Consider the following 16256-nt stretch of genomic DNA (forward strand, 5'->3'; position numbering starts at 1 on the left):
AGGGGGGTTTTGGGTACTATTTCTGTTGTATCAGCAAGCTTAAATCAATAGTCCAAAAAGCAGGAAGGAAACTTTTTTAGAGGTCAGCCAGTCGTTTCCTTTTGTCAGCATGTCTCAGGTGATCAACTCATGCTTCTTTTTCCTGGAATCAGGTTATCAGATCGGAACCACCCCTTCATTGTCTTGAAGTTATCTTGTGACCTTTTTCTGTTAGCAAGCTGTGGTAATATCCACCCTATTAACAGGGTGGCCTCTATTTTGGTTACAAAGTGTTAGATAACCTATATCTATTCTTAAATGTAAATACAACTTTGCTAAAATGAAAAATGTTAACATTTAAATTCTAATGGGGGTCTAATGATTTTATGTTCTAATGGAATGAACCTACTGTTCATATGGAAAAAGGATAGTGGATATTTGAGCAGCATTATCATGCACATTTTAAGGATATGCATTGGCTGTGGCCCTGTAATCTTGATCTAAATGTCAAAGTGCCCTTGTGCACAGCACCATCCCTCACAAAACTAGTTGCACTCTTATTTTTCTAAGATCTAATTTTGCAGGTTTAATAATTTTACAGCATATATTTTTATCCCAACACCTGATTCTTAATGATTTATTTAAAACCGGACACCACCAAGTAAAGGGAATTCTACAGTTTCATTCCCACATACTTAATTTATCCCAATCATATAATTTCCCATTAATACCAACCATTCTCTTGCCATTAATATAATCTCCAGTAAATGATGTTTGCCAACTTACATCATATTTTGGACGTCCCCTAGGGGGATACCAAATTTTTCCTTTCCCCATTTTGTATCCTATATATCCATTTACCCAGATGGTCGGGAGAGGATGGAAATTTCCTTTTTGAAATAACTTCGCTTGTTTAGGCTGCAGCTCATATTTAGTCATGAGCAGTGCTTTTGGAACATATGTTGGTGTGGTCAATTTATCATAAGGGGATAATTTTAAATTGTCCAATTTACTCGGATCCTCTGTGGGAATGTTTAGTTCAATGACCACAAAATCATTTGTGTTATTTTTATAATCTTTTGGGAATTCAGAGAACTGCCATGCTAACCAAAATATCGAAAGAGAAAGCAAAAGCAGTACCATGAAGCCGAGGCCGTAGCCCTTACGGTTGTAGCAAGTGCTCATAGCTGTGGCCTTGCCAAGAGCTCTCCCTCCAGCAGCCTTGCCAACTCGGAGAGGGCAGCCCAAGCTGATTCCTTTAGGATCCTGCCATGGCGTGGACTGTGCCATCTCACCAACCTCACTCTGAGGCTATTTAGGGGCCCCAACTTAAGTAACATAAACTCAGGTGTGATTTAGATGGGCTTGCTATGTGTAACAAAAAACACTCCTACCACTCATGAAATTCCAAGGGGTTTAGGGGCTCTGCACCAGGAACCAGGGACAAGGACCAAATATATTTCTTTTTATACCACAATTGTACATAACAATAAAAATAATCTGGGCTGTCCAGTTAGTTCACTTGGTTAGAGCATGGTGCTGATAACACGAAGGTCAAGGGTTCTGATCCCTGCAGCAGGCAGCTGCTAAAGGGAAAAAAAAAATCACTGATGAAAAGAGTAGACTATTTTTTAAAATTGTGGAATAACTGACAAGGCTACTAGAAATGACATTCAAGGTAGTCTCTTGGAAAATGCACATCGGGTGTCTCATCTGATGTATAATGAGGTTAGACTTATAACAAAAAGCATTTAAACACTCATAATTTTCACTGAACTTCATTCCTTCATGAGCTCTCTCATATTTTGCTAAAGGTGCTTCACATTTACCATATTCAGAACACTTTTATTTTCTTTTTAAATTTTATTTGTTTTTCACATTATATATCTATTGGACAGAACACATTTGTTTTCTATTTCATTTCCTGACAAATGATGAAGCAGAATTTACCACAAAAAATCCTGTCATATATACAGTCATTTTAACATTATTCTCCAATGTAAACTGACACTCACTCAGTAACGACTTTGCCATGGTCATTACATTTCTATCAATAATGAGCTCAGTGATGATCTATGATGAACCCTGACTAGTCTACCTTCCCACAGAAGGCTTTTCTGTCTCTGCATTCACAGAATTTGTCTCACTATACATTTTTCAGATATAGGAACTAGAAGTTTTGCTCAAGGCATCACATTAGATGAATTAGGGTTTATCCAACATGTTTTCACTGACAGCAAATGTGAGGTAAAGGATTGCTAAAGGCACTATCATATTTTACTGTATTCACCATGTTTATCTCCTGGGTAAACTCTTTAACTCCTGAGAGCACATATCTGACAATAGGCAGTACCATGATTACATCCAATCTCCCTAGAAACACACTGATATTTAATGAAGTGTGAGTTGCCACAGATGGCATTTCCACAGTCATTGCATCAATAGGCATGAGTTCATTTGTAAGTAATAAGCTGTGACTCTCTGTTAAAGCAATTTTCAACTTGACTGAATCTACCCATTTCCCTTGTGTGCATTTTCTTATGTTTAACAAGGTTTGACAAGTGGGAGAAGGCTTTCTCACAATTGCTACATCCATATGGTCTCTCTCCTGTATGAGTTCTTTGATGTACATTGAGTACTGACTTTGTGGTGAAGGCTTTTCCACATTCATTGCACTCGTAAGGTTTCTCTCCTGTGTGAATTCTCTGATGGGTAATGAGACCATATTTGTGCGAATAGGATTTTCCACACTCGGTACATACAAACGGAGTCTTTCCTGTATGACATCTCTCATGTTGTATGAGGCATATCTTCTGGCTGAATGCTTTACCACATTCATTGCATTCATAAGGCTTCTCTCCAGTATGAGTTCGCTGATGTATAATGAGAGTGCGCTTTGTAGTGAAGGCTTTTCCACACTCGTTGCATATATAAGATTTCTCTCCCGTATGAGTTCGCTGATGTATGATGAGAGTGCGCTTCACAGTGAAGCCTTTTCCACATTCATTGCATATATAAGATTTTTCCCCAGTGTGAGATCGCTGATGTACAATGAGATTGCTCTTCACAGTGAAGCCTTTCCCACATTCACTACACGTATAGGGTTTCTCTCCAGTATGAGTTCGCTCATGTACGACAAGATAACGCTTCATAGTGAAGCCTTTTCCACACTCACTGCATATATATGGTTTCTCCCCCGTATGAGTTCGCTGATGTACAATGAGATTGCTCTTTACGGTGAAACCCTTTCCACATACATTGCATACATAAGGTTTCTCTCCACTATGAGTTCGTTGATGAGCAATTAGATAGCGCTTCATTGTAAAGCCTTTTCCACACTCATTGCATATATAGGATTTCTCTCCTGTATGGGTTAGCTGATGTACAACAAGACTGCTCTTCACAGTAGAGCCTTTCCTATATTCATTGGGTATATAGGGTTTGTCTCTTGTATGAATTCTGTGATGCTTAGTGAACATGAGACTCCTGGATGATTTCTCACACTGACCACTTCCTGGTTTCTCTCCTGTATGAATCATCTCATGGCAAATGAGCTGAGACTTCCTGAAGAAGGTTTTCTCACAATCAGTGCATGCATGGGCTTTCTCAATTCTGTGAGTCATCTGATGCTTCAGGACTTGGAATTTAGTACCCATGCATTTTGTACTTCCACAGAATTTAAGTTCATGTGTACTATGTAGAAGGGTTTTCTCACCTCTATTAAACTCAATGGGGTTCTTTACTTCATGTCTTCTCTTCTGGTTGACTAAACTTAAACTTGATTTCAAAGTTTTTCTGTATAAATCAAACATATCATGATTTTGGATTACAGAAAAATGTGTTTTGCTCAGATGAACAATATTTCTAAGTGTATTCTTTTCATTGCATTGTTGCATGTTCTTCAGAAATCTTTGGCTCTGAGAGTGCCCTTGCAGATGTCTGTCAGCTTTCCTGATATCTAGGAAAGAAGAGAATAACAAATTCTTCCATAAGAATGTTATGTAATAAAAGTGCTTCAAAGATGATTTGGTGGCACTGACTCTTTATTGTCAACTGTATGATCCCAGTATAAAAGAAAATTAGGGTTGGCCAGTTAGCTCACTTGGTTAGCATGGTGCTGGTAACACCAAGGTCACGGGTTTGGATCCCTGTACAGACCAGCTAGGAGAAAAAAACAAAAAAAGGATGCAAGAAAATTATAAACATGTAAAATGAAATAAATAAGGACCAGATATAAGAAGAAACATACAGTAAATTTAAAGCTAAACACCCTTAAAAAAAAAAGTTCCTATATGGGGAGATCAATATGTGGAAGACCTGTTTAGGAATCCTTAGGTGCTTCACAGCTATGACACTATCCCTTAATGACTAGAATTTGACTTCCTTAGCCTTTCCCCTTGCTGGTTCTCACTCACACACCTGGACAGGTTCTATTCTGGGTTTTATCTTCTATTATCCATGGTTCTTCTCCTTGTTCCAGCTTGGAGAGTATTTCTGGTTTGCTAGCTTGATACCCTGTTCATGAGAAAAGACAGACTATTTAGAAATGTACGTGATATTAGGGTACATTATGTCAAGATAGAAAAATATTACATTTGAGAAACATAATGATTTCTCATAAGCAACATAAAAGTTCTCTTTCAGAATAGGGGAGATTACACCACTTTGTTTGGGGCCAGGGAGACTGAAATTCTAACATTTCAGAACACAATGACTATAAAGCTTTCATTAGGTGAGGAAAAAAAAAATGACAGTGAGAGAAAAAAGGACGGGTGAGGAAAAAAGGGGTGGGGGCACTCTCTAGGTGACACATGGGGACCTATCCTTACCCAGTGATACCAGATGGTTATAGTTCTCCAACATCACGTCCCAGTACAGGTCCTTCTGAACAGGGCCCAGGAGCTTCCACTCCTCCCAGGTGAACTCCACAGCCACATCCTCCAGTGTTAGTGATTCCTGTAATAACAAAGTCCTGTTTAATATGATGTGAATTCCTATTATTAATTTAGAAGAAATATGAGGGAAGTTATATATTTAGAAGTATGAGGGAAGTTTTTCTAATGTTCACCATGTAGCCTGTATATATGTTCCTTTCTCAAATACATTTTGGTGGGAGCAAAATCCTGTGTTTCATCTGTACATTTTAGCAGTGATTTTTAAATACTAAACATATGCAAAGGACATCAGGACAAATAAAACATTCCTACATTACCAGAGACTTCATAGCCAATGTAAGAATCAACCATGAACAGATTCCACATCCTAAATTTACAAGACAGTACTTTTAAATAAATGTAAGAGAATAAAAGAAACTATACAAGTTATATCTAAAACACAAAAGACCATTAAAGTTGATTAGAAAGATTTGGGTTAACAAGACAAACAAAAAAACAACTTTTAATAGAAAATCATGTATACAGTCGTCACTCAGTAACTACTGGGGATTGGTTCCAGGATTCCCCCCATCTCCTCCCAAATATCAAAATCCAAGAATGCTCAAGTCCCTTATATAAAATTGCACAGTATTTGCATATAAACTATACACCCCCAACCCCTGACCTCTGGGGAATGGAGAGGTACTGGAGAGTGAATCCAATCACCAATAGCCAATGATTTAACCAATCATGCTAAGTACTAAAACTGCCATAAAAACCTAGATGGAGTAGGGGGGTTGGAGAGCTTATGAGTTCCCAGATATGCAGAGGTACTGGGAGTGTGGTACCCCCAGAGAGGGCATGGAAGTTCTGTGCCCCTCCCCCATACGTTGCTCCATACATCTCTTCCATCTGGCTGTTCCTGAGTTGTATCTTTTTACAATAAACGAGTAATCTAAGTAAACTGTATTCCTGAGTTCTGTCAGTTGTCCTAGCAGATAAATGTTGGCGAACCAAGTGGGGTCCATTTGCCCATTAAGACACAGAAAGTCAGTCACCAAAGGAGATATCTTTGTAGTAAAGAAAGAAAGTTTAATCACAAGGCAACCATTATGAGAAGACGGGAGATTTGCACCTCAGATCCATCTTGCCCTCAATGAGAAGGACAGTACATTCACGGGTGGGGGCGGGGGGGGCGGGGAGTTGTCAGGGTCAATGCAAGGCACAGGGGATCTTGATTTGTTAAAAGGTTTGGAGGAGTCCTTCAGTGATCCGCACCTGCGCAGGCTGTCTGTATATTCAGAAGATGACTACCTTAAAGGATCTAATGTTGTTGGTCCTGCAATGTTAATGTGCTTAGAGCGGGCACCCTAAGAGGAAGGGTGGGTCGAGGGGTGATTCTCCTACATTTTCTCCCACAATCCTCTGGTGACTTAGGTTGGGTGCTTGTGAGAGGACTTGGGGGGAAGGGGGCGTGGGACTCTCCGTGGCTGTCTGCATATTCAGAAGATGACTACCTTAACAGGATCTGGAGGTGGAGCCCTCAACCCTCTGATGTCAAAGGTCAGATATTCCAGCAGACTCAGTAGAGATGTCTATAGGCTTAGCCAGCCTAGCCGGGTTTTTGTTGGGTCAAGCTAACCCCAATGATCCTGAAAAAAACCTTAGGCACACAGCTCATTCCTTCTATGCCAGAGGGGCATTATCTTAAAAGGCAAATAGGAAGTAACAGAGTGAGAGGTTAGCTATGGAAACTTACTGAAAGAACAAGCAATTTTTTTTTTTCCTGCTGGCTGGTACAGGGATCCATTGAACCCTGGACCATGGCATTATCAGCACCATGCTCTAACCAACTGAGCTATCAAGACAGCCCTAGAATAAGCAACGTAAACAGGGAATAAATTTTAACTGAAAAGCTACAGTTACACAAACATGAGGAGGGGGCCATAGGAAACTCTGATTTGTAGCCAAGTTGGACAGAAGTTGTGGGTGAACAGGAGACCCAGCACTTTAAATTGGCTACTGAAGTAGAAGGCAGTCTTATGGGACTGGAGCCTTAACCTGTGGGGTATACATTAAACAGTTAGTGTCTGATCTGAGAAAACTGTAGAATACCCAGCTGGTGTCCTATGAAGAATGGAATTGATGTGTAGGGGAAAATCCACACATCTGGTATAGGAAGCATTGTGTGACTGTAGAGAGAAAAAGCTTACTTTTCTTATACACTGGCACTCTTCTAAACTTTTTTTTTTTTAAATATCATTTTCAACATACAATGTGATGATTATTATGGCACATTATCGAAACCTCCCTCCCTCCTCCCTCTCTCCCCTCCCACCCCACAATGTCCTTTCTATATGCTTGTTGTGTCAACTTCACGGAATTCTAATTATTATGTCTTCTTCTCCCCCCCGGTTTTGTGCGCGTGCGCGCGCGCGTGTGTGTGTGTGAATTTTTTTATTTATTTTTATCTCCCACCAATAAGTGAGAACATGTGGTATTTCTCTCTCTGTGCCTGACTTGTTTCACTTAATATAATTCTCTCATGGTCCATCCCTGTTGTGGCAAATGGCAGTATTTCATTCGTTTTTATAGCTGAGTAGTATTCCATCGTGTAGATATACCACATTTTCCATATCCACTCATCTGATGATGGACATTTGGGCTGGTTCCAACTCTTGGCTATTGTAAAGAGTGCTGCTATGAACATTGGGGAACAAGTATACCTTCGACTTCATGATTTCCATTCCTCTGGGTATATTTCCACCAGTGGGATAGCTGGGTCATATGGCAGATCGATTTGCACTTGTTTGAGGAACCTACATACCTTTTTCCATAGAGGCTGCAAAATTTTGCATTCCCACCAACAATGTAAGAGAGTTCCTTTTTCTCCGCAACCTCGCCAGCATTTTTCATTCAGAGTCTTTTGGATTTTAGCGATCCTAACTGGAGTGACATGGTATCTCAGTGTAGTTTTGATTTGCATTTTCCTGATGCTGAGTGATGTTGAGCATTTTTTAATATGTCTGTTGGCCATTTGTATATCTTCCTTAGAGAAATGCCTACTTAGCTCTTTTGCCCATTTTTGAATTGGGTTGCTCGTTTTTTTCTTGTAAAGTTGTTTGAGTTCCTTGTATATTCTGGATATTAATCCTTTGTCAGATGTATATTTTGCAAATATTTTCTCCCACTCCGTTGGTTGTCTTATTTTTTTTTTAACCTATCAGCATGATATTTTATTAAGTTAACATTAGAAAGGCGATTAAGGGCTGACCCTGTGGCTCACTCGGGAGAGTGTGGCGCTGGGAGTACAGCGGCGCTCCGGCCACAGGTTCAGATCCTATATAGGGATAGCCAGTGCGCTCACTGGCTGAGTGCGGTGCGGGCGACACCAAGCCAAGGGTTCCAATCCCCTTACCAGTCACAAAAAAACCACACACACAAAAAAGGCGATTAATTTTAAGTAAAAATAGTGCAAAATAGCACTTGGTAATTTAGTATTCCACAATTTTGTATCTTTGATTAAGAAAGATACAATCTCATATTTCCCACCTGAAAAGAACAGGAAAGCACTCAGATACTACAACAGTGAGGCTTCAGATATATTGAGACTAGAATGTAGACCAAGCAAGCTTATTGCTAAACAGAATTATTAATTTATTTTTTTGCAAGTTCATATTTTATTTTTAACTTTTTTACAGTTTTTTTTATTTTTTATTTTTATTTTATTTTATTTTATTTTTTTAATTTTATTTTGTAGATATACAATGTGGGTGATTATTGTGGCCCATTACCGAAACCTCCCTCCCTCCTCTGTCTCCTCCCTCCCAGCCAACAATGTCCTTTCTGTTTGCTTGTTGTATCAACTTCAAGGAACTGTAGCTGTTATGTCTTCTTCCCCCATCGGTTTTTTTTTGAGTTCCTTGTATATTCTGGATATTAATTCTTTGTCAGATGTATATTATGCAAATATTTTCTCCCACTCTGTTGGTTGTCTTTTAACTCTGTATGGAGATGATCATATGGCCCTTGTGTTTGATTTTATTAATATGGTGTATCACATTTATTGAGTTGCATGTGTTGAACCAACCTTGCATCCCTGGGGTGAATCCCACTTGATTGTGGTGAATAATTTTATGTATGTGTTGCTGTATTCTGTTGGCTAGTATTTTAGTGAGGATTTTTGCATCTATATTCATCAAGGATATCGGCCTGTAGTTTTCTTTTTGGGTTATATCTTTACCTTGTTTTGGTATCAGGATGATGTTTGCTTCATAGAGTGAGTTAGGGAGATTTCCCTCTGTTTCAATCTTTGGAATAGTTTTTAAAGAATCAGTGTCAATTCCTCTTTGAATGTTTGGTAACATTCTGCTGTGAATCTATCTGGTCCTGGGCTTTCTTTGTTGGGAGTTTTCTGATAACAGCTTCAATCTCCTTTATTGTTATTGGTCTGTTCAGATTTTCTACATCTTCATGGCTCAGTTTTGGGAGCTTGTGTGTGTCCAGAAATTTATCCATTTCCTCCAGATTTTCAAATTTGTTGGTGTATAGTTGTTTATAGTAGTCTCGAATGATTCTATGTATTTCAGATGAATCTGTTGTAATATCACCTTTTTCATTTCTAATTTTTGTTATTTGAATCTTCTCTCTTCTTCTGTTTTTGTTAGACATGCTAATGGTTTGTCAATTTTATTTATCTTTTCAAAAATCCAACTTTTTGATTCATTTATCTTTTGTATTGTCGTTTGGGTTTCAATTTCGTTAAGTTCTGCTCTGATCTTAATGATTTCTTTCCGTCTGCTAACTTTAGGTTTGGATTGTTCTTGTTTTTCTAGTTCTTTAAGATGAAGTGTTATTTCTAGTTCTTTAAGATGCAGTGTTAGGTTGTTCACTTGCCATCTTTCCATTTTTCTGAGGTAGGCATTTAATGCAATAAATTTCCCCCTTAGTACTGCCTTTGCTGTATCCCACAAGTTTTGGTATGATGTATCATTATTTTCATTAGTTTCAATAAATTCTTTTTGATTTTACTTGATTTCTTCTTGGACCCATATGTCATTAAGTAGAATGCTGTTTAATTTCCATGTGTTTGTATACTTTTCAGGGTTTTGTTTATTATTGATTTCTAGTTTTAATCCATTGTGGTCTGAGAAAATACATGGGATAATTCCAATTTTTTTGATTTGTTGAGACTTGATTTGTGTCCTAATATGTGATCTATCCTGGAGAATGATGCATGTGCTGATGAGAAGAATGAATATTCTGAGGTTGTTGGATGGAATGTTCTGTAGATATCTGCCAAGTCCAATTGGTCTAGAGTATTGTTTAGATCTTGTGTTTCTCTGCTGATTCTTTGCCTAGATGATCTGTCCAATATGGACAGTGGCATGTTCAGGTCCCCTGCTACTATGGGATTAGTGTCTATTTCCTTCTTTAGGTCTAATAGAGTTTGTTTTATAAATCTGGCTGCTCCAACATTGGGTACGTATATATTTATGATTGTTATGTCTTCTTGATGGATCAATCCTTTTGTCATTACGTAGTGTCCCTCATTGTCTCTTTTTATGGTTTTTAGTTTAATATCTATTTTTTCAGATACAAGAATAGCTACTCCAGCTCGTTTTTCTTTTGTTTGCATTGTAAATCTTTTCCCATCCTTTCACTCTTAGTCTATGTGAGTCTTTATGAATGAGGTGGGTCTCTTGAAGGGAGCATATAGTTGGGTCTTCCTTTTGAATCCAGTCAGCCAGTCTGTGTCTTTTGATTGGGGAATTTAAGCCTTTTACATTAAGAGTTGTTATTGAAAAGTGTTGATTTATTCCTAGCATTTTATTGATTATTGTTTGGTTGTCTTAGGTGTCTTTTGCTCCTTCCTTTCTAATTTTCTGTTTGTTTTCTGTGTTTGTTGGTTCCTTGGGTTGTAGATAGCCTTTTTGTTTGTTTTCTCTTCATGAATGCCATTTTTATTATACTAGTGGGTTTTGATTTTTCTTGGGTTTTTATGGCAGTGGTAGTTATTTTTCAGGAACCAAACCCAGTACTCCCTTGAGAATTTCTTGTAAGCATAGTCATGTGGTGGTGAATTCCCGCAGTTTTTGTTTGTCTAAGAAATATACTATTTGCCCTTCATTTTGGACAGAAAGTCTTGCAGGGTAGAGTATTCTTGGCTGGCAATCTCTGGCTCTTAGTATTTTGAATATATCATCTCATTCCTTTCTGGCTTTTAGGGTTTGTGATGAAAAGTCTGATGTTAAGTCTGATTGGGGCTCCCTTATAGGTGATTTGACACTTCTCTCTTGCAGCTTTTAAGAATCTCTCTTTGTCTTTGAGTTTTGCCAATTTGACTATAACATGTCTTGGAGAAGACCTTTTTGGGTTGAACACATTTGGAGATCGTTGAGCTTCCTGGATCTGAAGATCTGTGTCTTTTCCTATACCTGGGAAGATTTCTGCCACTATTTTGTTGAATATGTTTTCAATGCAGTCTCCTTTTTCCTCCCCTTCTGGAATACCCATGACTCAGATATTTGAGCGCTTAACATTGTCTTATATCTCTCTCAGATTTTCTTCAATGCCTTTGATTCTTTTTTCTTTTTTTTTCTTTTTTGCCTGCTTGTGTTATTTCAAACAGCCCATCTTCAAGTTCAGAGGTTCTCTCTTCAACTTCTGCAAGCCTGCTGGCTAAACTCTCCATTGTGTTTTTTATTTTGCTGAATAACTTGTTCAGTTCAACAAGTTCTGCTACATTTTTTTTTCAGAGCATTGATTTCCTTGTACATTTCTTCTTTCAGGTCCTGTATACTTTTCCTCATTTCATCATGATGTCTAGCTGAGTTTCCTTATATCTCATTCAGTTTCCTTAAAATTATCACTCGAAATTCCTTGTCAGTCATTTCAAGGGCTTCTTGTTGTATAGGATCTAGAGCTCGAGAGTTATTATCCTTTGGTGGTGTACTTTCTTGATTTTTCATATTTCTGGTGTCTTTTCTTTGATGTTTATTCATTGTAGCAGGGGGTTTCACAGTCCACAGGTTTGACACTATTGACTGACTAAGATGTTGCTGGGGTTTCCGATTTGGTATGGCTACCTCAGTGACTGCTCAGTTGGCCACTAGTGCCTTGCGTGTGTGGTTGCCTCAGGTCTTGGGTCTCTCTGGGGAGCCACCTCTGTGGTCAGCTTGGACTCGGCCGGGTTGCTGGGTTATAGGGTGGTACCGCAGGATGTGTGATCTCTGCTAACCTTCCACCTCCTATGCTGGACTTTTCCCTGTTCTGTGCACTCTGGGCCAGGCTGCTGGGATGTGAGGAGGCACCACAGAGCGTGTGGTCTCTGCAGAGCTTCCCCTTCCCCTGCTGGATGTCTCCGTGGTCTGTGCACGCTAGGCAGGGCTTGGGATGGAGCCAGGTGGCGGCGGTAAAGCCTCCCTGCTGCTGGATCACGCAGCGGCGCCCCCCCCCAGGGTGTGTGGACTCTAAAGAGCTTCTGTCTCCCCTGCCGGACATCTCTGTGCTCCGTATGCATTGGGCTGGGCTGCTGGATCACGTGGCAGCAGTGTGGTCCCCGTGGAGTTCCCACCTCCCCTGCTGGACATCTCCCTGGTCTGTGCACACTGGGCTGGGCTGGGAATGGAGCTGGGTGGCAGCGGTGAAGCCTATCTGCTGGATCGTGTGACAGTGGCCCCGCAGGGCATGTGGTCTCCATGGAGCTTCTGCTTCCCCCGCTGGACGTCTCCCTGTTCCATATGCACTTGATGTTATGTTTTTATAGTTTAAATTGGTTGATTTGTGGGAGAGAGTGATGCTACGGACCATCTATTCTGCAATCTTGACTGGAAGTCTGAAATGGGTCTATTTTCTTATGCCTAGCAATGTTCTAAGAATGGGGCATTGTGCTGCAAAACTCTTGTCTCTTTATCCACAACGTCCTTCTCCCTTTTCTTCAGGAAGATCAACCACATCACATGGGAGTTTAATTCTTGAGAATTACACTACTCACTCTGGCTCGAAGGGGCAAAGAGGACGACACAGCCTGCCTGTTCTACTAAATGAGCTTCTTTCTGAATAATCTCTTTTAAATTCTTTGTATAGGTTAATTCATTATTTCATACCCTACCCTCAAGAGGTAGGTGCCATATCATTACAGATGAGAAAACTCAGGCACATAATGGCTAAATGAAGTATGCAAGGTCACACAGCTGGCAACTAGATCCAGAGTCAACACTTCTAATCAAATGTTACATTAATTATGAACTGGAACAGCCATTTGGACAGTAGCTTCAAGTACAGATTAAAATGAAAAATGCCTACACTGCATACCCCATAACTGATTTCTCTGTAACCACCCTAAAGAAATTTTTTTTTTTTGCAGCTGGCCAGTATGGGGATCCAAAGCCTTGATCTTGGTGTAATCAGCACCATACTCTAACCAAGTGAGCTAACTGGCCAGCCCTCTCAAGAAATATTGATACAAATTGATATAATTCCACAAAAAAAGATTAACAGGTATGTTCACTATCATATCATTTGTAATAACAAACATTCATCAATATGTGAATTGTTAAACTATCTCAGACATCACTTGAAGTTCATTGCCTCAAGTAAAAAAGAAGAAAGTTGGCCTGCAGGCACTAACATGTGAAGAAAGCCAATATACTGAAAATAGTCTGGAAGATGTACATTAAAATAACAACCACAATTCATTCTGGAGAGGTGATTCATAGATGAGCATAATGGTCAAGGACTCTTGAGCTTTATCAATGAAGTGTGCTCTATTTCACTTTGAATCTAAAATTTCTTAAAGTCAGAGTGAATCCACACCTCTACGGCCAAAAAGAGCATACATTTGATTATGTTATATATTGTTTCAAAGATTAAATAATTCATTTCTAGCAAACTTTGATGATTTTTTTTAACATTACTATGAACTCACGAAATTTTATACAGCCACATAAGTAATGTTCTTCAGTTGATGCAGTCATTTTTCTTTTAGACAATCAATTGGTACCAGGCCAGTGGTACTTAGGCCAATGGGGTGTCCTTTATAGTTGTCTATGTTATTTGCAGTATCATTCCATTCATATAAGATGTTATATAGATGTATACATTTAAGTATGTAAATATGTAGATATATACATATGTACTTGTAAATACACACACACAATGAAAGGCAGTAGATACTACCAGCTGTTTGTTAATGCAAACATTATTTCTATGGGATTAGAAAGGAATCTTTTACCATGAGTCACCTGTGTACTTAAAAAAAAAAAAAAAAGGAAGAGGTGGGTAAGAACTGGATTTCAACACAGGGACAGGCACTAAACTTTCTGAGATACAATGAAACTTATAAAACCAACCCCGTAGATGCCAACACACCAAGACTTTCCTAGAGAAAGTTAGTTTCAAATAACTACTACCAAATCTGCTCAAACTCCAGTTCAACTACCTGTTCATGGAGGACCATTTAAAACTCATGCAATCTTTCCATTTTTCCACTTAGGTTTATTCCTGAATAAAATCAGACTGCCACAAAGCTGGGTCCCTGACTAACCAGACTGTGGTCCCTTGAAGAACTGTGTCCACGGAGCTCTGACTGATATATTCCCAGAGGAGATTCTGAGGCCCTCTGTAACAAACAGCTATAGAAAATCTGTTTTTACATTTATCAGAAAACTGTGATTAAGGATACTGTCTAGGGGCCGCCCCGGTGGCGCACTGCTACAGTGCGCCGCTTGGGAAGCGCGGTGGCGCTCCCGCCGAGGGTTCGGATAACACATACAGACCGGATCCCGCTCACTGGCTGAGCGAGGGGCGGGGGCAGCACCGAGGGTTGCGGTCCCGTTGCTGGTCCCGGTCCGGTGCGGGCGCGACGCTGAGGGTTGCGATCCGTTGCCGGTCATGAAAAAAGACAAAAAGGAAAAATAAAATAAAATAAAATAAAATTCCTGAACATGCAAATGAATCTGTAGTGACAGAAAGCATAGCTGTGAATGCCAGGGGGGAGCAAGGGAAGAATTCCCAAGGCGAACAATAAAGCTTTTGATAAAATGTTCATTATCTTGATTGTGGTAATGGTTTCACAGGCCTAGCAACATATCCAGGACCACATTATGGTTTTCATGGGCTCTAGACATTTTTTTGCCTTCAATGGGCCCCCCCTTCCCTACAAAAACTATTTAAAATTTATGTTTTACTACTGTGTTGGTATAAAGATGACTGTATTAATAATATCATAGATTAAAACATTTACTTCAGCCTAAAAGTTCATATTTTCCTTATGATTTTTAAAAGAAATTAAAATATTTTTGTAGGCCTCTAAAAGTACTGGGCACTGTGTTTACTGAGCCTAAAGGCTAAGTCAACCTTGCATATGTCTACACTCATTCTTTGGCCGGCCCGGTGGCACACTGCTATAGTGCGCCGCTTGGGAAGTGCGGTGGCGCTCCCGCCGAGGGTTCGGATCCCACATACAGACTGGCCGCTCACTGGCTGAGCGAGGGGCGGGAGCAACACCGAGGGTTGCGATCCCGTGGCCGGTCCCGGTCCGGTACGGGCGCGACACTGAGGGTTGCGATCCATTGCCGGTCACGAAAAAAAAAAAAATAGGATACTGTCCACTGATCACCTCTAGGAAACCCATCAAAGAAATGTCCTAAGACCTGAGTGACATAAACTATGTCACTGAAAACATGTCTGCTTTCTCCTAACAGTCAATTCTCAAAGGTTTTTGTGTTCCTCTGGTTGTAATGGCTGTCGGAGATATCAGACCTAAGATGACAGCTAATGTAACCCGTAGGATCCAACACAATCAAAAATCATGTTCCGAGGCAGGTGAGGGGGCGGAAATGAGGAAAGCCGGGTGGCTGCGGAAAAGGGAGAAGGACGGGGGCTCCTGCCGAGGTGGCTGGAAGAAGGCGTGGGTGGCTGGCGGTGTGCGGACCTCGCAGACCACCCTCACCGCCGATCTGGACCCAAGGCCCGGGGGCTCATAAATTGAGGGCGGAGGAGGAAGGACTGTTTGACGTCGCGTGCTCTTAAGAAAGTAACATGTCAGGGCCTATTTCAGGGACTTAGGACCGCAACCCTAATCCCTCTCCAGGTAGCGGGGCTTGAGTCATTGTGGAAATCGGAAATGGATGAGATGTCTCCCACCACCAGCAGCACTTAGGCCACATTGCCGTCCCCCGGAGTCCACATTTGTCCTAGTCAAGGAGTCATCTTATAATGGCTATTAGTATTCTCACTCATGATCATCAGCCTGGTGGAATGGGAGTTTTCTTTCTTTTCTGAATAACATCGACAATAGAGTGGGAAATTTCTGTCCTGTGATTGCCTGAACCTGGGCATGTGGCAGGAGGGCAGCAACTGGAGCTCAGAGGACACCAGATCACAGGGCAGTGGCCAACC

The 16256-nt window shown here is 40.3% G+C and overlaps 1 protein-coding gene across 1 annotated transcript in view; it reads right to left on the minus strand.

Annotated features, from left to right (window-relative positions):
• Nucleotides 1-1822: 1822 nt before the first annotated feature.
• Nucleotides 1823-16256, minus strand: part of ZNF614 (zinc finger protein 614) — an 18924-nt gene continuing 4490 nt past the window's right edge. Inside the window, exons 2-4 of the mRNA XM_008588342.1 lie at nucleotides 4809-4935; nucleotides 4399-4494; nucleotides 1823-3937 (exon numbers count right to left, since the gene is read on the minus strand). Coding sequence (XP_008586564.1) covers nucleotides 2433-3937; nucleotides 4399-4494; nucleotides 4809-4935 — 1728 coding nt within the window. The 3' untranslated portion in view covers nucleotides 1823-2432. The remainder of the gene's footprint in view (nucleotides 3938-4398; nucleotides 4495-4808; nucleotides 4936-16256) is intronic.

The sequence above is a fragment of the Galeopterus variegatus genome, unplaced genomic scaffold, assembly GCF_000696425.1.
Source record: "Galeopterus variegatus unplaced genomic scaffold, G_variegatus-3.0.2 Scaffold4780, whole genome shotgun sequence".
Taxonomy (NCBI): Eukaryota; Metazoa; Chordata; class Mammalia; order Dermoptera; family Cynocephalidae; genus Galeopterus; species Galeopterus variegatus.